At 41.0% G+C, this 24,773-nt stretch overlaps 1 protein-coding gene across 4 annotated transcripts in view; it reads right to left on the bottom strand.

The window, feature by feature from the left end:
• The window catches only part of NTRK2 (neurotrophic receptor tyrosine kinase 2), a 359,572-nt gene extending 335,005 nt beyond the window's left edge, over positions 1-24,567 (bottom strand). For 2 of the 4 annotated variants that reach the window (XM_054520116.2, XM_054520115.2), the window contains exon 1: positions 24,219-24,552. In XM_054520116.2, the coding sequence (XP_054376091.2) occupies positions 24,219-24,430 (212 nt within the window). In that variant the 5' untranslated portion in view covers positions 24,431-24,552. Of the gene's footprint in view, positions 1-24,218 lie in introns of all 4 variants that reach the window. The other 2 variants (XM_024252096.3, XM_009244553.4) reach the window with 2 other exon arrangements.
• Positions 24,568-24,773: the final 206 nt, after the last annotated feature.

Below are 24,773 nucleotides of genomic sequence, written 5' to 3'. Positions count from 1 at the left end.
CTCTGTCACCCAGGCTGGAGTGCAGTGGCAGGATCTCGGCTCACTGCAAGCTCCACCTCCTGGGTTTATGCCATTCTCCTGCCTCAGCCTCTCAAGTAGCTGGGACTACAGGTGCCCGCCACCACACCCAGCTAATTTTTGTATTTTCAGTAGAGATGGGGTTTCACCATGTTAGCCAGGATGGTCTCCATCTCCTGACCTTGTGATCCACCTGCCTTGGCCTCCCAAAGTGCTGGCATTACAGGCGTGAGCCACCGTGCCCGTCTGATAGATAGATTTTTATCAAATCTAATCTATCAATCAATCTATCTATCATCTCCAGATGATATCTATCAATCTATCTATCTATCATCTCTAGATAGACAGATGATAGATAGATGATTGATTGATATTAGATTTGATAAAAGTAGATAGAACTCAAATTCCCAGGCTTACAGCCACTGCATTTCAACTATGACAGGATTCTCCCTGCTCTAAGGTTTCTTTCATAGGGAGTAGAATAATCCTTTTCTTAAAAAAAAATTCCCTTGGTCCCTGGGTTCACAGCTAGGCAGTTTCAGTTTCTCAGCAAAAATGCTGAGAAAGAGTTTTCAAAGTCAGTCCCTGAGCAGGTGCAGGTGACACGAAAGATCAGACTCTCAGTCTGTGGCTCTATTCTTGAGGGGGTATGCACCCCAACTGTGAGGACGTGAAGGAAAAGAACGCTAAATGAGCAAGCCCAAAATCTAAATTTGAAGAGCTTACTACTGCATGCTGTTGAGCAATGGCATTTTCAGCTTTCAGTTTCTTTTTGGCCATGAGCTTTAAAGTAGCACCAGTAACTCCCTCTTTATGGAGTGCTAACTGGTGTTAGCCAGAAGGCTACCCAGTGACTGTCTCTTAACAAAATAATGCTACCAGGAGAGTTCTATGATTGTTCCCATTTTTCAGAAGACAAAATTGGGGCCTCGCCATGCCAGGTCACTTCCCCTAAGTCACATAGCTGCCAAAACAGGATTTGAACCCAGATGTACCTGCCTCTGAAGTCTGAGCCCATAGCCAGTGTAGCATGCTCTAGGACTGGGGACTTGTAAATCTAGCACCTTCACTACAAATGATTTCTAGAGTTTTTGCACAATGGACCTTTACAAATAATCACGGCCCAAACACAACAGTCAATGGAAAAGAACAGGGATAGTTTTTAGGATGATGTCCTGTATTATATCTACATAGAGCAACAATAGGAGGTAAATAAGAAATCTTCAGATTCTTACACAATGCCGTCCTCTGAAAACTGCAGCTTATTAGAACAGCCCAAATACTCTGGGCATTTACAAATTTGAGTGCCTGGAAAATAACTGGTAGTGTAGGATGAGGGCTAAACATACTGCACTAGCTTCACCTCTTACTGGCTAAATGACCTGAGACAAGACCCTACGCCTCAGTTTCCTTGTCTGCAAAATGCAGTAACGACAGTAACTGCCTCCTAGGGTTGTTGGGAAAATTAGAAAACCAGACTGCACATGAGAATTTCAATTAATGCTAATTATTATTTAAAATGAACAGACCAGGTTCAAGGCCTGGCTTGGTTACTAACTAGCTGGTGAGCTTAATGTCACCCGGCCTCTAGTGCAAGAGGAAATTTGAATTGATAATATCTCAGTTCTCTTCAGTACATAAATTATAAGAAAAAATCTTCAAAATATTATAAAGAAAAAAATTACACTCTGTATTTCTCTCTGAGTGTTGATATAGCATTTTTCCTATCTGTTCCCACCAATATGGTGATTTCCAACAGGGACCACCACAATTTATGATGAGAAAAATCATGAGAAAAAAAAAAACTTAACATTTTCTTTCTTCATAAAACATATAGGTCTCTATAAGGAAAGGATAACTTTAATTTAACTTATTGCCATAGCCCTGAATGCAAGTTTAAGACTGGATCTCAGCCTACAAGTAGCATGATGGGTAAATCTTAGCAACTGATGATCAGCCAGAGGTCACAGTCAAAAGCACGTGGTCTGGATCTGACCAACAAGGATGCTTTATTTTTTAGAAAATTTTAATTAGTCACTAACATTTGAGATTGAAAATTTTCACATTTAAAAAGTTTTGAATTTCCATGTTGTCTTAAGAAAACAGAAGGTCCATGAAACTGAACCAGCATCTCCTCCTGGCAACCATGAGCTGTGCTGCCCCTGGGTTGTTTGGAGCACGTTTCCAATTGGTTCCATCCTGAGCAACTTCTGATCTTTCACTGGCCCATGGAAAGATTTTATGACACCTGATTTAATTCTTGCTCATAAGAGACTTTAATGCTCCAACTAATCTCCTACATGAATAGGAGATATGTAGAGCTCCCATGCATAGCAATCTCTAAAATGAACCTCATCAAATAAATGCTAACAGGAGAGTAGCACACAGAAACTGTATGTAAACCCTGGGCGCGGTGGCTCATGCCTGTAATTCCAGAACTTTGGGGGGCCGAGGTGGGCGGATCACCTGAGGTCAGCAGTTTGAGACCAGTCTGACCAACGTGGAGAAACCCCGTCTCTACTAAAAATACAAAATTAGCCAGGCGGGTAGCACATGCCTGTAATCCCTGCTATTCAGGAGGCTGAGGCAGGAGAATCCTTGAACCTGGGAGGTGGAGGTTACAGTGAGCCAAAATCGTGCCATTGGATTCCAGCCTGGGAGGCAAAGTGAGACTCTGTCTCAAAAAAAAAAAGAAAAAAAGAAAAGAAAAGAAACTGTGTGTAAAATGACACAGAAACTACAATTAAAAATTGACAATGTCTTTAAGTTACTTTTACCTGTTCTGGAAACTTTGCAAACTTCTTCTGTTGTTAAAAATGAACTAATACTTGCACAGACATAGCCAAGGTAATTTGATAGTTGGTATAATGGTAAATACAATTCCCAGGAGAAGCAAGGGATGGGTGTTTTTCTGACAATTTTTTTTCTTCCAACTTATTTAATTAATATCATTGTATATTTTACATTAGGTCTCAGATCTTTCATAGGTCACAGTAATCCACGACAGCCGATGGGAAGACAATAACTGAACAGGTACCATGGCACCGTTTTACCATATTAAACCATGAAGAGTTCCAGGACAAAAATGACACTGAACTACTCTCCAAAAAATAAAAATGGCTTAAAAGTTGACGTTTAAGCCACAGTTTTTATTTGGAGCAGATGTACTCTAACTTCGGTCAATATGAAACCATCAGAAACACAAGTCAGCTCATTCAGTGACTTGGGGTGCCCTCTGCAGCTAATTCATCCTGGCAGGCTCACAAGAGGACCATCTATCTCAGGGCTGGAGGCACCACGGTAGCCTAAGGGAGCTTTTCCTATGGCTGGGGAGGCCGTCTGGTCACACCTGCTCCTAACAGCTCCTAGGCCAAAACCTTCTCTGCTGCTCTGTGGGGTGGAACTCTGGGATTTCAATCAAGCATTTGTCTAAGTTCTGGGGCAGTCACAGGGCTGCTTCCCCCAGGAAGCCTGCATCTCTGCTGGTACCTCTGCAGCTCATCTTCATACTCAGATAGGGTAGCTTCCACCTGAACGAGCACACAGACCAGGCTGCTTGGTCTTTATAAAAGGATGTCAGCCCCCACCATCTGCTTGCTTGGTTTTCAAAGAGAACAGATCTGGCCTTAACCAGCAACAGAGATTAAAATTTTCCAGGCTCTGGTCAAAGGGGACAACTTCAAATCATGTGCAGTCCAGTTTCCATCAAAGCCTGGTTCAGCAAAGGGCATGTAGGAATGGGAGTCTAACATCCTGAGTTGTATCAGTGTTATAATTACAGCCCTGGGATAGGAGATTAAATTCTTGGACTACTTTAGCCTCCTTGCAGAATTGATGTCCTTGTCACTTCCTCCAACTTTCACTGGCTTTCTCAGGAAGAAGAAAATGAAAGCTACTTCTGGATTTTTCATAAAAACTGTGCATTACATCACTTATTGTTCCTGCAAAAGAAATTCCTTTTGGAATACACTGCCAGATAAATCTGTGTTCCTGTGGAATTAGTAGGCATTCTCCTTCCTAATAATGAGTTTCTCTTTTCACTGCCAGGAAGTTGGGGACAAATGTCGCACTCAGTTATAGCAACTATGCCAACCATTAGGGTTAGTTGGAGTTCTTGTCTTTAATTCTTTCATCCCTCTCATTTTTACCTTATTAATTTTATTGTATAAAATAATTATAATTCAAATAGTTATTCAAATATTGATGAAAAACTGATTGTGACATTTTTAACATTCATTCCATAAAAATTAAATGGTCTTTATGTACAATATGCTGACACTATAGAATTACCCTGTACTAGTTGTTTTCAAGAAATGGGTTAGTAAGTAATTTCATCTATGATTTTTTAAAATTTCAGAGTGAATGCTCATTAAAAAGTAAGATCTTGAAACTTCAATCCAACATATAAATTATCATTTTTTTTTTTTTTTTTTTTGAGATGGAGTCTCGCTCTGTCACCCAGGCTGGAGTGCAGTGGCGTGATCTCGGCTCACTGCAAGCTCCGCCTCCCAGGTTCACACCATTCTCCTGCCTTGGCCTCCCGAGTAGCTGGGACCACAGGTGCCTGCCACCACCTGCCACCACACCTGGCTAATTTTTTTTTTTGTAATAAATTATCATTTTTTTAAATGTCTTTTCCTCTTTCCCTGTTATTTCAGGTCAATAAATTTCCCATTTATGACTCGAAGAAGAATCTCCAATGATTCGCCTGGACTGTAAGAATTCTAAAAAGCATTCAAGTCGGCACGAATCACAGCAGAACACAGTTTTGAAAGCTCTTGGCCTCCAGTCAGGACAAATCATTCCATACGAAGAAAATTTTTGGAACTAATACTTCTTCTCCAGCTTCAGGATAGATCAAGCATGGCAAAGAGAAAAATGAGCATCAGGCATAAGGTCAAGAAAGGAGAATGATTCTAGTGGTAAAATTTTAGGATCTCTATGAAGGTCTGTTTTGATACTGGCACAATTTTTCAGCCAACATTTATAGGCTATGGGAGTAAGGAAAGGGAGTGAAGTTCAGGGACACTTCCCATTTTATCTTCAGCATTTCACTTCTCGTGTTAACCTTCAGTCATTTTTATAGAAGGCTAGAGATTACTTTCTTTGGAGTTAAACTGCAAAGATGCTAGTGGAAAGAAATTCCAATCATAGTGGCTGTGTAAGGCCACAATAAGTAAGTTATTTTGCAAAAGGAAAGCATGAATATCTGTAAAAGTCCTAAACAAATATCTTATTTTAAAAAAAAGCTTTTAATTCAAGGGATATATTACTGTTCAAAAAGATGTACATTTTTGAGGTAGCTAGAACAGTCAAATTCATAGAGACAGAAAGTAGAATGGTGGCTGCCAGGCACTAGAGGGAGGTAAGGTTATGGGGGGGTCATGGTTTAAAGGGTACAGAGTTTCAATTATTCCAGGTGTAAAGAGTTCTCGAGATGGATGGTGGTGATGGTTACACAACATGTGGATGTACTTAGCATCACTGAAATATGAACTTAAAAATGGTTAAAATGGCAAATTTTATGTCACGTGTGTTTCACTACAATTCTTTTTTTAAAAAAAGAATAAGATGTCTATGTTTTAAAGGCCTTACAACTAAAGAGTGAGAAGGACAGTCAAAAGAGAAAATGGAGAAAAATAAAAGAGAAAATGACTGACAATCCCAGAGTCCAGGAGGACTGTTAATAAACAACCTGATGAATAAAATAGACCAGGACCATCGAAGAACCCAAAGTCACAGAACGAAGACAATGACCTGAATAACAGTCATGAAATCTCACTTGTGATCGCTCAGCACACAAATGATTAATGTCCCAATCAGCTAAGCACACCAGGTCCTACACGATGAGAGTAATGCACAGACAAGCCAAAGGGCATGCAAAGGTTGCCATAAGGGAACCAGCGCCATTTACATCTGTGCTCTTAGCCTCAGGCTGTTCAGTGTCATGCTCAAGGCAGAGTCTTTTGCTTTTCAGTCCTCCCAACCTCACAGAGTAGTTTCCTCTGAATCATATTTGAAGATAGCTCCACACATGCACACGCATATAAGCTAACAGCAGAGTGCAAACTGTGTGTCAGGCACTGTTATAAGCATTCTACATGCATCAGCTCATTTTAACCTCACAGTAATGCTTTTCTATTTTTCTATTATTGCCTACTTTTCCAGATGGGGAAACTGAGACATGAAAACTTCAGTTAATAGTCCAAAGTAGCAGTGGCAGACCACACATCCTAGTGGAGCCCTTAACCCACCAGTGTTACAACAGGAATCACTCCCCTACACAAACTCCCAAAGAAAATGGAAAATTAATCTGTCAATCCATTGTGCATGTCTACTGACATATTCAGTAATTTTTCAATTCAGGAAAAAAGACACCATGAGGAAAGGAACTTTTCAGGCACAGTTTTTACAATCTCAGGATCCTCCTGGGGTCCCAGTAAAAAATAATAGTATTTAGCCACAATTAGCTGATTCTTGAAACATTACATTTAGACCCAGAACTTTCAGGGGCAATAATAAAATCCATATGGGGAAGAGAGAAAGGGGGAAGCTGGTAGCTAATGATGTTTAACAATTCTCATTGACTGCTGGGGACAGATCTATGCTTTGCTTGTTATCTGCTTGTGTCTATGATAATATCACAAAACTTGATGGGGAGGAATCCAGTGTACTCTGTCCTGGTTGGGAACATGGAGCCCCTGAAGAGAAGGTGGGGGCACTGAAGTGTAGGAACCATCTGAAGAGCCTGGCCACCCCCTACACACTCCCAGGACATATGCCCTGCACTTGCCCTGATCCAGAGCATCATCATCATAGAGCAAAAACACAATGAGGCAGAGGCCAGGTCCACAATGCAGAGGGCCGATCAGCCTGGGCCATGGTGCCTTTAGCCCTGAGCATTGGGCCCAGGTCCTCTGGAGTCCATCACTCTGTTCTCCTTCAGCAAGTGCTTCCACATGAGGCAAGGAGTCCACAGAACCAACAGGATGCTCCTTCCTGGATCTCACCCTTCCCCAGGATCCCAGAATTCCCTATTCAAAGACCCTGAGTCCACTCTTAGGGCCTGAGCAGGCCTTCACCTTGGATCTATCTTCCCGAGGGTGCACCAAGCCATGGATATGCACACACCAGGCACAGCAGTGTAAGGGAAAGGGGGAGGTCCAAGGTTGATGTCTATGGTGGTGTTGATAGAGTTTGGGTGTGTAGGCTGAACTGTCCGTGCACCTGCATATGAGGTCCCATGTAGTTTTGGGGAGAGAGAAAGGTAGGGCCATCTGACTGGGGGCTCTGTTTGTGCCCTTGAAACAGACCATATAAAAGGTATAAATGGTAGGAGCTGGCATAAGTCTTGTCACCCAAGACCCAGGAAAGTACCAGGTGCAAAGACATGTTCAAAACTGATTTGCTGATTGAGTAACCAAATGAATGAAGGCGTGAGTCAGTCAATCAATCAATTAATACAAGCATACATAAAAGTTAGTTCCTGTCCTCAATTTGAGCTACCCATAGGAAAAGATGACTTTGCCAACAGAGTATCTATTGCCTTCTGAACTGTATGTGTATAGATACAAAATGCAATCAAAGGATGGTAATGACCACGTGGATTCTAGGGTAGACTGGGTAAGTAAGAGACTCTATAGTACCCTCAAGACACCAGGAATTTAAGCTCCAGAGGACACTCTTCATTGGTGGGAAAGCAATTCCTCCGCGACAGAGGAAAATCGAGGGGTAAAGAATCACTCCAGGGTTATCTGATCTCCAACAAACAAATAGGTCTAATGAGAAAGATTTGTGCAAATGAGACAAATGAGACAGCCAAGAAGTTAAATCCTAGAGGGTCACCTAGGCTTATCATGAAAGCCAATGACTCAACTCCAAAAATAAGACTTTTCTCATCAGAGTTAAACATTTTATGTTGGTTCCATAATTCCCATTCCAAAACCAGGCACAGTGGCTTACACCTGTAATCCCAGCACTTTGGGAGGCCAAAGGCAGGTAAATCACTTGAGCCCAGGAGTTCAAGACCGGCCTGACCAACATGGTGAAACCCTGTCTCCACAAAAAAAAGAAAAAAAAATGCCAAATACATAATTCCCATTCATTTTTAAAAATTTAACTTTCAAATACACATGGAGTCTAAACCACTTTCATTTGTATACATATTATGAATATACTGATTATATAAGCATAAATAAATAAAACATCAATAGATATGATTTATATTATTTATCTTAAGCAAGAATTATCTTTTTGATTATTCAGCACAATTTATTAACCTATAGACTTCTCCACTCTATTTTAAAAAGTCTTCTAATCTCATATGTCTATCAGTTGGGTTTTTTGATGAGTTTTGCAAGCACCTATCAAAACTTCTCAGATGTCTAATAGTGTTAATTTTTATAAATATAAAGGAAGCCCCATGAAACATTCATAGGATCAGCCCAATGCATTTTTACTGCAAAAGTGCAAAAGTATATGTATCAGATGGCACATTAAACTAGACCTGACACATTATCTTTTTATACTCCTGATGTTTGCAATTCTTTGAGAAAAATGAACAGCCTCTATCATCCATACTCCAAGAAGGATAAATCACATCAGAAATCTCACACCAGAATTGCCTTTTAAGTGAAGCCCCATAAATGAAGTCGCAGGGAAAACTGCAATTGATCCACAAGGATATCCATTATTAGCTATTACCTAACAGAAAAGGCACAAATCTTTCTCATTAGACCTATTTGTTTGCTGGAGATCAGGTGACCCTGGAGTGATTCTTTTCCCCTGGATTTTCCTCTGTTGCTGAGCTTGTGTGCTCCGCATCTCTCTTCATCTGCAGAACGCCCTCATCCTCCCCTCTCTTTGCTGTCCCTCCTTCCTGTTGGGTATGTAATCAGCCTGCCTCATCAAGGCTTTGCCTTTTTTCCTTTCCACAATTAATCAATCTCTTGCTGTGCATGAACTAACACTGTGCACTTTAATTCCATAAAGGTCATTTATATAAACAAACATCTTAACTTGATAGCTTGAGAAAAATTATGTCTAGAGATTTACATATTGATGACCCAGAGACCAACTAATACTCTTATTTAGAGCTCTAGATGATAGATTTATGTGAATATATATGGGGGTGGGGAGAAGGTGCTCATGAGTGCATATCCACGTGTATTTGTGTAACACGGAGAACTAGGATATTGTGCTAGATGCTAGGAAAGAGCAGTAAACAAGATCCATATGTCCCTGCATTCATGCAGTTTATGTCCTAATGGTGTGTACAGACAAGTATGCAGGCACACACTGATGATACTAAGTGACCTACACTGCGATGTGAAACACAGGGGCCTATAAGAGCATGTAGTGGAGGGGACATAGACCAGGTGTAGAGGCAGAGGACGCAACATCACAGCTAAGGCCTAAAAGATAAGCAGGAGTTAGCCAGGGTAGAAGGGAGGGAAAAGGTTCCAGGCAGAGAAGACAACCTGGAAGATAAGTGAGATTATAGCTCAGTAGCTACACTGAAAACTCAGAGTGGCTGTATCATGGCATCAAACAAAGGTAGAGGCATGAAATGAGGCTGAGAAATGGCTTTGAATTTGAGGACACGGGGCTTTCAAGATTTGATAAGAAGTTGTCAGCCTTTGCTATATAAGTGTAATGCCATCTTTGTTAAAAACACCACTATCAAGCAGGGGAGCTAGGCAAGCAGTTCCTAAAATTCATGTGGAATAATCATCATGCTAGAATCATCCTGAAAATTCTGAAAGAAGGCTGATGAGTAAGACACTAATACTTCAAGTAGAAAAAAAAAAAAGAAGCTGTGGGAGATAAAATTTAATGCTGGCATGTAAATAGACAGACTGATTAATGGAATAGGCTAGATCCCTAAACAGGCCCAAACACAAAGGTAGTCCTCCCATAGAACCAAATTGCTATTTTAAATTAGCAAGGGAAAGATAGCATTACATAACTAATGAGATCCAGAAACCTGATGGACTATACTTAAAAAATAATAATAAAACAATTGCTACATCATTCCATATATTTTTAAAATTTAGATAGACAAAAGCTTTAAACGTAAAAACATATAATAGTAAAAGTAGTAGAAGAAAATATAAAATTGCTCATTTTATACTCTTAGAAAAGGGAATAATCTACTTAGCCACATCTACAACATAGAAACAAAAAAGAAAATAAGCTTTACTAGAAAAAAACTTAATTCTGCTTCACAAAATAGGAGGAAGAGGAGGAGGAGAAAAAAAAAGAAGTCTCATAATCCATAACAGACATTAGAAGACAAGCAAAACATTAGGCAAAGTACAAATTTTCTTATTTTTTGAAAAGGCCACCAATTCATTTAAAAAAGAAAAGGGCTAAGTTCATGGAAAAAAAACCAATGACTTACAAATATACGAAAAGACTTTCAATTTGAATCATAATTACATAATTGCAAAATACAGCAATTGAGGTACTATTACTCAGGAAACTGGTTGACAAAGGACAAAAGGTTTGATAACAAAAGGTTCAATAACAAATAGTACTGGCTTAATTGTAGGAAAGCAGGCACTCCCAGTTTCTGTGGGAGAACAAAATGATGTGACCTCTTTGCAAAACAACTTGGCAATATTTACTTAAAAATCACAAATATTACCAAGCCTCAGAAATAACATCACACATCTACAACTATCTGATCTTTGACAAACCTGACAAAAACAAGCAATGGGGAAAGGATTCCCTGTTTAATAAATGTTACTGGGAAAACTGGCTAGCCATATGCAGAAAATTGAAACTGGACTCCTTCCTTACACCTTATACAAAAGTTAACTCTAGATGGATTAAAGGCCTAAATGTGAAACCCAAAACCATAAAAACCCTAGAAGAAAACCTAGGCAATACCATTGAAGTATATGCATGGGCAAAGAATTCATGACTAAGACATCAAAAGCAATTGCAACAAAAGCCGAACTTGACAAATGGGATCTACTTAAACTAAAGAGCTTCTACACAGCAAAAGAAACTATCATCAGAGTGAACAGGCAACCTACAGAATGGGAGAAAATTTTTGCAATCTACACATCTGACAAAGGTCTAATATCCAGAATCTACAAGGAACTTAAACAAATTTACAAGAAAAAAAAACCCATAAAAAAAGTGGGCAAAGAATATGAACAGATATTTCTCAAAACAAGATGTTTATGCGGCCAACAAACATATGAACCAAAGCTCATCATCACTCTCAATCATCATTTCATTAGAGAAATGCAAATCAAAACCACAATGAGATACTATCATGCCAGTCAGAATAGCGATTATTAAAAAGTCAGGAAGCAATAGATGCTGGCGAGGCTGTGGAGAAATAGGAACGCTTTTACACTGTTGGTGCGAGTGTAAATTAGTTCAACCATTGTGGAAGAGAGCATGGTGATTCCTCAAGGATTTAGAACCAGAAATACCATTTGACTCAGCAATCCCATTAAAGGGTATATACCCAAAGATTATTAATCATTCTATTATAAATACACATGCACACATATATTTATTGCAGCGCTATTTACAATAGCAAAGACTTGGAACCAACCCAAATGCCCATCAATGATAGACTGGATAAAGAAAATGTGGCACATATATGCCATGAAATACTATGCAGCCACCAAAAAGAATGAGATCATGCCTTTTACAGGGACATGGATGAAGCTAGAAGCCATCATTCTCAGCCAACTAACACAGGAACAGAAAACCAAACACCGTATGTTCTCACTCATAAGTGAGAGGTGAACAGTGAGAACACATGGACACAGGAAGGGAACATCACACACCAGGGCCTGTCAGGGGTTGGGGGGCAAGGGGAGAGAGATCATTAGGACAAATACCCAATGCATGTGGGGCTTAAAGCCTAGATGACAGGTTGATAGGTGCAGCAAACCACCATGACATGTGTATACCTATGTAACAAACCTGCACATTCTGCACATGTATCCCGGAACTTAAAGTAAAATAAACAACAAGAAAACACACACACACACACACACAAATCACAAATATCTTGCAATTTTCCTGCAATTCAAATTCTAGGAACATTTCCTATAGATAAAATTATGCATGTGATGTTAGGAGGTGGGGCCTTCTGGAGGTGATTCGGTCATTAGGGTGGGATGAGATTAATGCCCTTTATAAGAGAGGCCAGAGAGAGCTTGTTTGTCCCTTCTGCCATGTGAGGACACAAGTAGAAGGTACACACAAGAACTTGTACACTGGAGTTTTCCAGTAAGAAGTTGGTTAAATAGAGTCTACTCATCCAGTGGATTTCTGTGCAGCTGGGAAGAAAATAAGATTGGTTACATATGTTTATCCAGAAACATTTTTTAAGATACATCGTTAAGTGAAAAACCACCAAGATGTAGAAGAGGGGGTATAGCATGCCCTCATTTGTGTACAAACTAAAAAGCCTATATATGTACTATATATGTAAGACAAAGATTTCTGAAAGGGGACTGACACAAAATAAAATCAGTGGTTGTTATTGGAGAGGGGAGCTGAGGGATTTTAGAGGGTGGGAGTACATGGTGGGAGGGAATTGCCTGGGCTCTCGAGGTCAAATGTGGGCAACAAGATTGGAGTAGACAGAGCCCTAAGTGAGACATTAGATAGGATCCTATCCCTAACTATGCTCTGCTTTACCAAGGGGCCCAGGCAAACTAATAAATCTGACAGCCCCTCAGAGGCTGCCAAAACCTCCCCAACTTCTTCAGAGTGAAGATACACTCTTTGTAACAAGAGATACAAGGTGTATTCATGGTACACTCCTTTGTGCTGCTTGCATTTCTGATCGCTTTCAAATATTACTTTAAACAATATAATTACCAGCTAAATTCCATACAATAAAGTTAATGCATTTCAGAGAGAAGATGTGCAAAATCACTTTAAGGAATTTGAAAGGCTCCCAGGCATGAGAAGCATTGGTTAAAGGCACTAACCTTTCCAAAGAAAGAATACATCAATCAGCATTGGTGTTGGGCAGCGAATGAAGGAGAGGAAAAGGAGTGTCCATCCAGGGGATACAAGTCTGGGCCAAAGTACTTCAAGTTCTACATTCCCTTTGTGAAGACTCTCCCATTATGGAGATGGATGCCTCAGGCAAGCTTAGCTTAATGCCATTTAACATTTTAAATGCAAAATTAAATGCCCTTACTCTAATTCCAAGATCACCAAGCAAGCTTCCAGTTATAATTTGTTCTTTTTTATAGAGCTGCTGGTGTAGAAAAAGACTGTTATGCTGATCTGTGCATTCTGGTCCATGTAATAGTTATATGCCTCTTTATATAGCAATATAGTGACAATTTTGTTCTATTCTTTAAAAACTGAAACAAAAATAAACAACTTTAGGCATTATTTTAAGAGACACTGGGAGCCAGAGGGTAATTATAAGCAGTGACAGGATAAGATCAGCATTTCGGATAGACGGCTCCAGCTACAGTGTGGCGTACGGGCAGAGAGGGGACAAGACTGGAGGCAGGGATGTGAAATAGGAAGCGATTGCAGCATTTTAGGCAAAAGATGATGATGGCATGAATTATATTGTTTTTATGTAAGTACTTATTAGATGTTTGTTCCCCGCCCCCCGCCCCTGCACACTGCAATCCTGGTAAGAAGAGACCAGGGCAGTTTTTCTCACCATATCCCATATACTTAGCTAGTGCCCAACATAGAGAAGACCCCAATCAATATTTGTTGAAAGAATGATTGAATAATGTCAATGGAGATTTTAAAAATTAGATTTAAGAAATACTTAGGAAAATGGATTGACAAGACGTAATATGTGAATGAGTATAGGGGTTACAGAGAAGGAAGAGTCACGGTTTGTGGCTTGTATTACTGAGTGGATAATGGTGTCATTCATTACAATAGAGAACACTGGCAATGGGTTTGGGGCAACAATGAAAAATTTTGTTTAGAAATGAGAAGTGTGACACACTGTCCTGTATCTGAGAGGGGTATTGCATACATGAGTCCAAAGGTCTTCACTGATAATTGATGAGGAAACAGATTAGGACATCATTAGCACAAAGAAGGTAACGTAAGTAACGGATGAGGGTGATGTAGCCCAGAGATAGCCCAGGAAGTGAAGCAGCCATAGGACAGAATCCCAAGGGACATCAACTTTTAAGGTCTGTTTTTAAGAGCAGAGAAAAGGGAACCGACAAATAAAGCAATAAAGCAAACAAGTAGCATGCAGAGAGATAGAGGGAAAACAAGAAAAGTGTGGTGACACCAAGGCCAAATGAAAAGGATGTTTCAAGAAGGAGGGAGTGAGAAGTGAAGCCAAGTTCTGCTAAGAAGTGAAGTAAGATAAGGACCGAGGAATATGGCCCATGAAGCCTTCTGGGGACTATGGTGGAGTGAGTTTGAAAAACAGTGAAATGGGACTGGTATAGGAGATAGGAAAATAGACATAATGAATACAGATCACTCTTCCAAGATCTGGCTTTGAAGGGAGAGGTACTTTAGTCAGGAGCAGAAGGAGAGGGAGGGAATCACACTGAAGAAAAACTTTTCTAAGATGGGAGGAACATGAACCTGCTTCAGTTCTTATCTTAAAATGTGGAACAATAGAAAGAAACAGAAAATACAGGTATGTGAGAGAGGGAAAGTTGCTGATAGAAAAAAGCTCAAGAGGTTGAGTGATTAGCTTCAGCTGAAAGGCGCTCCAGCCCTTCCATCGTAACTGGTTGCAGATGCAAGTTGCAGCTTACTCTAATGCAGTATGAGTGGAGGTGGCCCCAGGAATATCAAAAATTATTTGACAGAGAGAAAATAATGAAACTCAGTTGGATTACTGCCACCATAGGAAGTAAGGATTGGGAATTACTCACATCCCATCTACACATCAATGCTCCCCACCATTGGGAGTGTTTAGATGTGTATGCATCTGTCTCTTGCTAGATATAAGTTGCTCAGGGGCTCCTTGCCTCTGCAGAGTACCCTATTTGTTGGACATCTCCATGTCCTCAATAACACTAGTGACACTGAACTACTGTTTGCATGATGGCAGCCCACCCACATGACAATCAGGAAATGTGACAAACTATTCCACCAAGATGAAAGACAACTTGATGAGCAGAAAAATAAGATTTGATGTCCATGAAAGCTTCTGCTCTTGGGGGTCACAGAAAACAGAGACTAACCAAAGACGTCAGTTAGAAAACTTGCCAGAGCCTCATCCACAGAAGTGGGCCAGGAATGGGCTGAAAAAGTCTTGAACACTACTCCCAGGGAAAAAAAAAATAAAAATTTGTTTCTATTAGTGGGAAACCATGGAAGGGCTGCCACCCAGGATGGCAGGAAGCTGGTGACCTGCAAAACCATCCAGCCTCAACGGCAGAGCTGGACTTAAAGAAAACCTACAGGTCAGGTTTCTGCTGTTTAGCCACCAAAAGAACTGAAGCAGGCTCTGGTTTGCCCCTGGAGTGGAGGCAATGGTGAATTCTTGAACAGAAAAGGAAGCACTAGTGCTCATGGCTGACTGATTCAGAACCACAGAGCCTTTCAAGGAGTAGCATGCATGGGAGTCACAGCCTCCAGGTTCAAGATGAAATCACTCAGGCTGGTGAGGTCAAGTGGCTCAACCAAGATCCCAGACCCTGATACTGTCAGAGAGTGGGTATCCCAAATCCTATATCCCTGACCAGGGCTCCTTTCAGTTTTACCAGGTTCCTATACTTTGTTGCCTTTCTCACTGTGTTAACCTTACCAAGCCAGGTTCAGTTGAAACAATGATGGTCTGCCCACAGGTCGCCCACCAGAAAAAAGTACACAAGTCAAGATTTCCTTACAATCCATTAAAGGGGGTTTACAGCCAAATGATTGCTTGTATATGTATGTCTGTGATTTGGGAACAGAGGAGAAGGGGATAAGAAACACCACCAGAAACAGAAAGAGGCTGAAGAGTTGCAAAAAGAAAGGCCAAACCCATGTACCTTAGTGCATTTGGGCTGCTAAAATAAAATATCTTAGACTGGGTAATTTATAACAACAGAAATGACAGTTTTAGAGGCTGGGAAGTCTAAGATCAAGGTTCTGGGACGTTTGATATCTGGTGAGAGCCCATTCCTCACAAATGGCACCTTCTATGTGTGTCCTCACGTGGCAGGAAGGACAAACAAGCTCTCTGGAGTCTCTTTTATAAGGGCACCAATCCCATTTTGCCTTTATGTCCTAATCAACTCCCACCTCTCAACACCACTACCCTGGTGACTGAGTTTCAACATATGAATTTTGGGAGAATACAAATATTCAGGCCATAGCACCAGACGCACACAAGAAATATCCAAGGAGCAACATCATCTATAACATTCTTTGAGTTTGGGTGGTAGCAGCAGGGTTTTGAAGTAAAATTGGGAGTAAACTAAAAAGAGTGTTCTGGTTTGGGGTTTTGTTTTGTTCTTTGGAGAAAGACACTTGTTTTGTTTTTTTCACCGTAGTTGTGTGTTTTTTTGTCACACCTTACCAGGGAATCTAGGGGCTATGATGTCAAGCTTTCTTGCCCAGCCCCCTCCACCCCTACACTTGCATCACACAGAGGAATAAGCCAAGCCCAGAAAAGAGAGGTCACTTGCCACACAGTAAGCAAGAGTCAGACAATTCAGGCATAGGCCCCTCTGCCACCTCACAGCGAGGGACTCTGGGGTACATGAAGTAGAAACAACTCTTGTTACAAAGATTAGCATTGAGAAGATCCTGTCTTTTTAAATTGCACTATATTGCAGAGGTTGAAACCAAAATTCCAATACCTTTCAGTTTCGTTTAGATTGTTCATTTATGTTGAGAAGACATCAAAGAATCAGAAGACAGACACAGTGGGTCTCTGAGTGACCAGGTCGGCTAACAGGGTCAATGCACTAATGCTCAAATACTTCTCTCAAAGAAGACAGCCCAACCAGGTCCTGGCCAAAGGACATCCAGAATGATAAAAACAAAATTAAAACAGTGGTTTAGGGAAGCACATTCTCAATTATTCAGAAAATTTTACAACTCAAGATAATTAAGTTGAACAAATTACACATGGCAGAGTTTTATACACAGATTTATGTATTGATGAAAACATGGTACACGCATACAACATTATGGTGTGTGTCAATGTGTGTGTGTGTAGACAATTCTTGGGATATGAAGATTACAGGAAAGGATGGGGTGCTAAGTAGCAATTTGTCCTTATTTGACATAAAGAAAGGAACTCTAAATGGTGTGTGACTATTAACAGTTTTATTTTGTACAAGAAGATGCCATATTACCAAAGGCAACCAAATCATTTATCTCTTCACAACATAGCAGACTGCCCAGGAGCTGAACAGGAGAAGAGGATGGGGGTGGGGAAGACAGAAGATGAAGCACCAGCCCACCTCCTTCCCACTGCATGAAGTTTAACCTGTGAACATGAATTCAAATCTCTAGACCTCTCCTAGAATTGCCTGGGCTCTCAAGGTCAAATTTGGGCAATAAGGTTGGAGTAGACAGAGCCCTAAGTGAGACATTAGATAGGATCCTATCCCTAATTATGCTCTGCTTTACCAAGGGGCCCAGGCAAACTAATAAACCTCACAGCCCCTCAGAGGCTGCCAAAACCTCCCCACCTTCTTCAGAGTGAGGCTGTAAACCTAAATAAGCAGATGTCTGTAAAGGGCCCTTCACGTCCCATGGGAGCAAATCTTCATGCAACCTAAAATATGTCTCAGAAGGGTGCTTTTCCTGGAAAGGTCTCAGAGCAGAACACGAACAACACATAAAATGGTAGCTGGTTGAATTCTGGATGGGAGCCGATAATCCTGAAGTTTGCTCACTGGCTCAGCCACTGAGACTGGTCATCAATCTTGAGGCATTGAAAAGTCAGGGGGAAGAAAGAAGTCAGGGAATAATAAGTACTCTCTGGCCACAGGTCTTTCAGGGGAGCTAACACAGACCTCATCAAAAGGGCTGTGGGTTTCTCCACTTACATAAGCACCCCCGACTGTGGCAAAGACTCCAGGGGCAACAGCTTTCATTTCACTCTGTCTGCTCTGCCCCTCTTCCAACGCCAATCTGCAAAGATGGCCCAGCAGGCCCAAGGTTAGCATACCTCATTGCTGCCAACTCATGAAGGCTTTTCTCTGAAGCTCAATTTTTGTGTATGAATTGCCTAAAGAAGAGGAACACTTCAAATTTAATACACACACAAACACACACTCACACACAGTAAGCTAAACAGAAAATATATTTCTCCCTATATGAAGATAAGATGATTGCTTTCAGATCAGTAGCTCACGCACTTTTCAATTACTTGGTCTCCCACAGAGATGAGTTTGCACAGACTTAGCCATGTTAAACTTGTCTCCCCATTTATCGTGGTTCTATTAGGTTGGTGCAAAAGTAATGGCAAAAACCGCAATTACTTTGGCACCAACCTAATAAAATGATGAGCCAGAATTAGGCGGTCTGTTTGAGAACACAGAACAGAGGGGAGGCACCCTAAAGCAAAGGCCCCCAGCATTCATTTGGATGCTAGGAGAAAGAGCTTCTAGTTCCCACAATGCTGTTAACGAGTCGGCCTTGGGCAACTTTCTTCACTGCCCTTGATTTTTGCAAAGAAGAGGCTGAAGCAGATCATTTCTAAAGCCCTTTCTCTTTCTGAGGTTCCGATTCTAAGTGACCCATCTGAACACTGACGCTGTGACTTGGACTCATTAGACCAGTACTAACATGCCGCTAGCCTTGTTAGCAGCTCACATTTAAAAAGACATGGTTTGAGGGAGTTCAGAGCAGACACTGAAAACATTCCCACATAACACTCTGACACCAAAGGTCTTCAGATTTATACACTGCCAGACCCCGAGCACCTTGCATCATGCCCTTCCTTCACAGCTGATGTATATACTTCCTTATCTCCATGACCGAGGCTTCAGGGAACTTCAGAGCCTGGAGAAACTTGTCTGAGCATCAAATCCAAAGCCTCGGTTTACATGTGACAAGCTGAGGCCCAGAAACATTAAAAGGCTGCTTCAAGGTCAGGTAACTGGGTAGTGACTGGGTAGTGGTGATACTTGGATGCAGTTCCAGGTCTCCTGACTCCAGCTTTCCATGATATGCTTTATTATATTTATTTTTTGAAACACATAAAGAATAAACTTAGTATCTACACATTGCTTTTCTTTGCAAGATTTTTGTAACTTTGAGCACATTCACTCATCCATCTCCCAGATCAATATTTATAACTTCCCAGTCCTTTGGACACCCCAGAGAGCAAAGGAAGTGGTGAGAAGGCACCCAGTTATATGGGACCTTTACTTTTCTAATGGAGATTGATCAGCAATCAAATGTGAGCTAAAATTATCAGGCCACAGTGGAGCTCAGATCTTTGCCATTTGAGGCTTGGGGTGGGATTTGTTTTAAAATAGCTCAACCAAGTAGACTATAAAAATGATTGATCAACCATAAATAATCCAAGATTCAGGGCTTTTTTTCTTCCCTCTCTCTTTCTCTCTCTCTCTCTCTCACAAACACACATCAAACAAGTAAAAACTTTGCCATACCTCAATAGTCTCTCCCCCAAATCCTCCCATTGATTACAGGCATCAGAAGCAACTAAAAATTGGCATTGTTCCAAGGGGCAGGTCTTTCATGTCACATCCTATGCTGTAGCTTTTGAACCTACAAGAAACTCTCTAGAGAAGTGGTAAAGTTAGCCAGAGGGATAAGGCCAGTTTATGGTATTCAATAATGGTTTGATAATGTTTTTTTCCCTAGCAGGCAAGATGACCAATTAGTTAAAACTGGATGCACTTGTTTAACACTCAAGGCAAAAAAAGAAAGAAAGAAAGCAAGAAAGGAAAAGAGAAAAGAAATTCAATTCCCCTTCCCCAGCTAAACAAAAACTCTAGTTTTTATACTCCCGTGACCTAGATATAGTCAAAGAGGTCATACAGAATATTCCTAGGGAGAAAGAGACCTCAACTCTCAGCTGTTCAGCCAACTCTTCAGCTTAGAAAACATCTCTATAAGGGAATATTGACACAGACACAAACAGAGGTTTATGGGATAGAAACAGTGAGAGACCTTAAACAGACCTAAACTCGACACTAGGGAGCTGGGACCACATTGCTTCAACTTCCCATTACTTGCTTGTAATAACATACAGCCCAGGCTCTTCTCTTAACTCCAGCATTCTGAATTCCCATAAGGAAATATCACTTTTCGGAGAAGAAAAAAATCAAACCCATTTTCCTGTATAAATAATGGGTGATGGAAGGGGAGGTGGAAGAAAGTAGGGTCAAAAGGGTCACAAGGCTTTTCCACTGTTTTACACAGGGTAACTAAAGTGTCCATATTGCAGAGATTGAAGGTATGAAACTAAAAAGACTCCACACGGTTGTGCCAAGCTGATGTCTGTAAATACCTACACTATGAAGACAGCATGTTCTCAACTCCAGCTTGCAAGTCGTATTAAATAATGAATGATGTAAATTAGACTGCCTTATTTATTAACAAGTCTAGTGTGGCTTATGTAACCACGCTCCAAATTTAAATACATGGCTCTTAAATGCATATAAGCCACAATCCAAAGTTCTAAAACCCCCAATGGAGGGGCTGAGAAGTAAACATCAGAGTAATAAAAATTGATGCCTTTCACTGAATCTTTGTGAATGCCAGGATTTTTTTAAGTACAATTAATTGCAATGGCAAAGCTTATTAAAGTAAGAGGGCCAAAATCAATGTATTAATGACACAACATTACAGCTGCTTAAACCAGGCCAACGATAAATTGCACATAGAGTCTGTCATAGGAGAAGCTTCAAATTCTATTTAGGTTGTGCTAAGAGGATAAATATAAGGCTTGTCTCAAATATTACCCCCAAATCAGAGAATACCACTGAAGAAATTCAAAAAAAAGATCCCTGTTGGTCTTCATAAAGCACGTGCAACATAAAAATGCATGTCCTTCCACAGCAACATGGATACACAGAACATTACTGAACTGTAAGATGGTACATTTTAGGTTATGTATTTTTTTTAGCACAGCTAAAAAAATGCATGACTTCTTTTGACTGTGCCTTTTACCACTTGGGTGAAACAGAACTTGTCCTTTGCAATGCACTTTGGCACTTAATACAACTGGGATTTAAACGGCCAGTTACATAATTCCAACAACAGGCTTCACTCTTGAATTCCATTGCATGTGACATTGGTACTGTGTTTACATTCATTTTAACACTGCTGTGGTATAACCATTTCCAAATAACAGGAGCTGCCACTTAGCAGTGTGATGTTGAGCAGGCTTGATACATACCTATAGATAGATATTGATCTAGTTATGTCACATTAGTGGGCAAAAAATATAAAACAAGTACTGTGATGGGAAGATTTTTAATAAAATAGGTTCAATGACTCTGAAGATAAAATGTCAGCTTAGCTTAAAGCATGCATGTAAAAACAAAACAAAACAAAAAGATCCTACCTCTTGGTGAATCTATACATTTTTTTTTGAATGTCCCGCTATTTGTGTTCTTAGAACCCTAAGGGCACGATGGTTTAATATATAGATGCTAAAAGATACACCATTTTTGAATGATATGGTAAACCGTTGTTTCAGCAAGTTGTGTGTTGTTAATCACAGTTTATTCACTACATTATTTCTATTTTTAAAAAATAGAAGCACGTAACTTCAGCTACATACCACTAAACCAGAACTTTACAACAGGTTATTTTAGGAATACCACTGGGCCTAACAACAAAGTTTTAAAATATGTATAATTTGGTTCCAACTGTAGCTAGTATCCACTGGACAAGAATTTAAAAGCTGTTCAAGCAAATATTAATATGTAAGAAAAAGAACACAAATGGTGTCATATAAGGATGAGAGTGAAACAAGCACATCCACTGATGTCATTTTGAGGTCAAAAAAGCAGAATTCAAAATAATTATATGGAGTACTTTCCAAATAAGTATTGTCATACGAGTTACAGACAAAGGCACTGGAGCACAAACTGGCTGGGCTCACACAAAGCTGAGATAGAGCAGAGAAACATACTTTGTCTCAGGACTCAACATCTACCCAGCCAGATGAATATTACTAACCTAATTCCCTGTTCTCAACACTTAGCCCTATATATCTCTCCACTCCCGCAACCCCAAGAGGTTTTCAAATCAAAAGGGAAAAAAGTTAGAGTACAAATTAGAAGTGCCATAATTGAATGAATAACTATGACACATGCTTTAGTAAATACTTCAAAAATCTACTTTAAAAAAGCTGAAAATAGGAACCTGCCATCAGATATAAAAGAAGCAACAATTGTGAGGACAGATATAAGAAAGCTCTGCTGAAATCAATTGATTTCATATACATCAGGCAGCTAAGATCAGCAAGGTCTGAAATAATAATTTTTTAGATTTAAAGATAGTTTTATTTCCTTTTTCTCAGATCATGGCCTTAAAATTATCAAAGAGAAAAACAATTAAAGTGAAAATGATCAGCCCTATCTTATTTCTTTCTTCATTATGTGCATCTATCACCTAAAACAGAATTTTAAAAGCACCATCACACACACACACAACAATATCTGACTGTGGAAGTCACTCCCCATAATCTCAAAAACAGTCAGAAGCACTCTGAATTCCATATTGCCTTCTCCATCTAACTACTGACACCCCATCTCATGAAAAAGATTCTGACAAAAGGCCACAGACTTTGGACCAGCCTGGTAAGCCTCAACCAGCCCAGTCCAAGACCACCACAGTTGGGGCCCTATCCACCCTTGCTCTCCGCTCTTGGCTCCTGCTCTCCTTGCCAAAAACATAGAGATCCTAGCACCCTGGACTCAGCCCGACAGTTGGCTGCTCCTGACACATCTCAGCTATGCTAGGCCTGAACATTCCCCTCTGCTCTGCTGTCATTTCCTTTTGCCTGAGGCTTACACCATAAGCATCAGCAGCAAAACAGGCAACAGAGACTAGGAAGGTCTCTTACTTACATTAAAAAACAGGTTATCTTGGTCAACTACGTTGGCAGAAACATGGTTGTATGTTTTCTGTGGAAGGAAAAATGCATGCGCACTCGACAACCGGAAGGCCACAGCCCAAGCCCCACTTTAGGGCTGCCTATCTCAGTATCAAATACGGTGAGGAAAACTGGGAGAAACTTTGCCTCACAATCTTCCACATATATGAATAAAATCTCATGTTAATGAGATGTATGGAATGACAGCATCCTTCAGGAAAAAAATGATAACAATAACAGTCCAGTAGAGGTGATACAGGAATGCTAGAGAAAGGACTAGCAAGTTCTTGCTTGGTGATGTATTTGTCACAAAGCATCAGAAAAGGAGAATAGAAATACACAGTTCTGTTTCTTCAAGCCACAACAAGCTCAAACATTTCCAGGGACACAGGGGTCCAATGCTAAAGCCAGCCTTCATCAGAGTTCTACCCACTACTTTATCATCCAACCTAGTCCTGGGAAATTATTCAATGGGCAATTAAGAGTTATAATCCAAGTGGTCTCAAAATCATATCTCTGGGAAGTCAAGTCCAAATTAAATCAGACCAGGCTTTTAGGCTTCCAACGATCACATTTTTTTCTTTTGAGCGAGTGCATTTCAACACTCAGAACTTCTCCTCTTACAGATCATTTTCAAGGCCATCTCTGGATGCCATCTCGTAAGCAAAATCCGATATATAAAATGAAAAGGGAAATTGGTTAACTTAAACCTCAAAAAAGATGTTAAGGGAGAGACTGTCACTTCCTTCAACAGATTTGGGAAAGTTAATTATTTTAACCTCTTTTCTAGTGAATATTAATGGAACTTCTAACGCAACATACACACAGCACTTTATGAAACAAAAATGCCCAAAACTAAGTTAGTGCATACTGAAAGCCTAAAGCACACCCAGCAGAGCTTTGAAATATAAAAAGCATGGTGAGTTCCTTCCCACGAGGAATAAATATATAATCGGCATACGTGTATCTATATTTGAAACTTATTCTAAAGTGTCATACTTCTCCATGCACTAGCAGTCCCAAGCCAGTGAAACAGCAGGTAACTGACAGATGACCCTGTCCTGCATCTCGTCTTTGACTTCTCCCCAGTCTTGGGACAGCATTCACTTCCAGGACCTACCAACCTGGCCAGCCCGGCCCCTAGGAGCAAGGAGAAAAAGGAGCAAAAGCTCCAGGAACTCACATTTCGGTGATGTTCTCAGGATCTACACTGTTAGGCTCCAATCTCGGAAATGCCACGATGCCAGGAGAAGGGTCGCTGCACCAGATCCGAGAGGCACTGCATTTGCAGGACGTAGGACAGGCGAAAGCGGCCCTCCAGAAGCCCACAACCAGCCAGCAGAAGCCCCAGAGCCGCGTCATGGCGGGTCCATGCCACCTTATCCAGGACGACATCCCTAGCAGCCAGTGCCAGCCCGAGTGCGTGTCCCCGCGCTGCACCGGCCGGTTTTCCCGACCCGTGCGGGGAGGCCTTCCCCGCGCTTTCGGCTCTCTTAACTCCTCGGTGCTTGTTGCGGGCGCGCCCAGTCCAGCTTATCAGAGGCTGAGCTGGTCCGGAGCGGAGCGTGTTCCGGCAGGCGGCAGGGTTCACAGTGGCCCCGGCATAGCGAACCGCTTTACAGGGGGGCGCTACCGCTGCTCGGAGCTCCGCGGCGGCCGTCGCTGCATGGCCCGGCGCGCCGGGCACCGACCGGCGGCGCTCCCGGGACTCTCTGGGGCGCAGGTTCCTTGTTAGACA

Source organism: Pongo abelii, chromosome 13, assembly GCF_028885655.2.
Source record: "Pongo abelii isolate AG06213 chromosome 13, NHGRI_mPonAbe1-v2.0_pri, whole genome shotgun sequence".
Lineage (NCBI taxonomy): Eukaryota > Metazoa > Chordata > Mammalia > Primates > Hominidae > Pongo > Pongo abelii.
The sequence above is the reverse complement of the archived record's forward strand: the minus strand, read 5'-3'. Positions and strand labels throughout refer to the sequence as shown.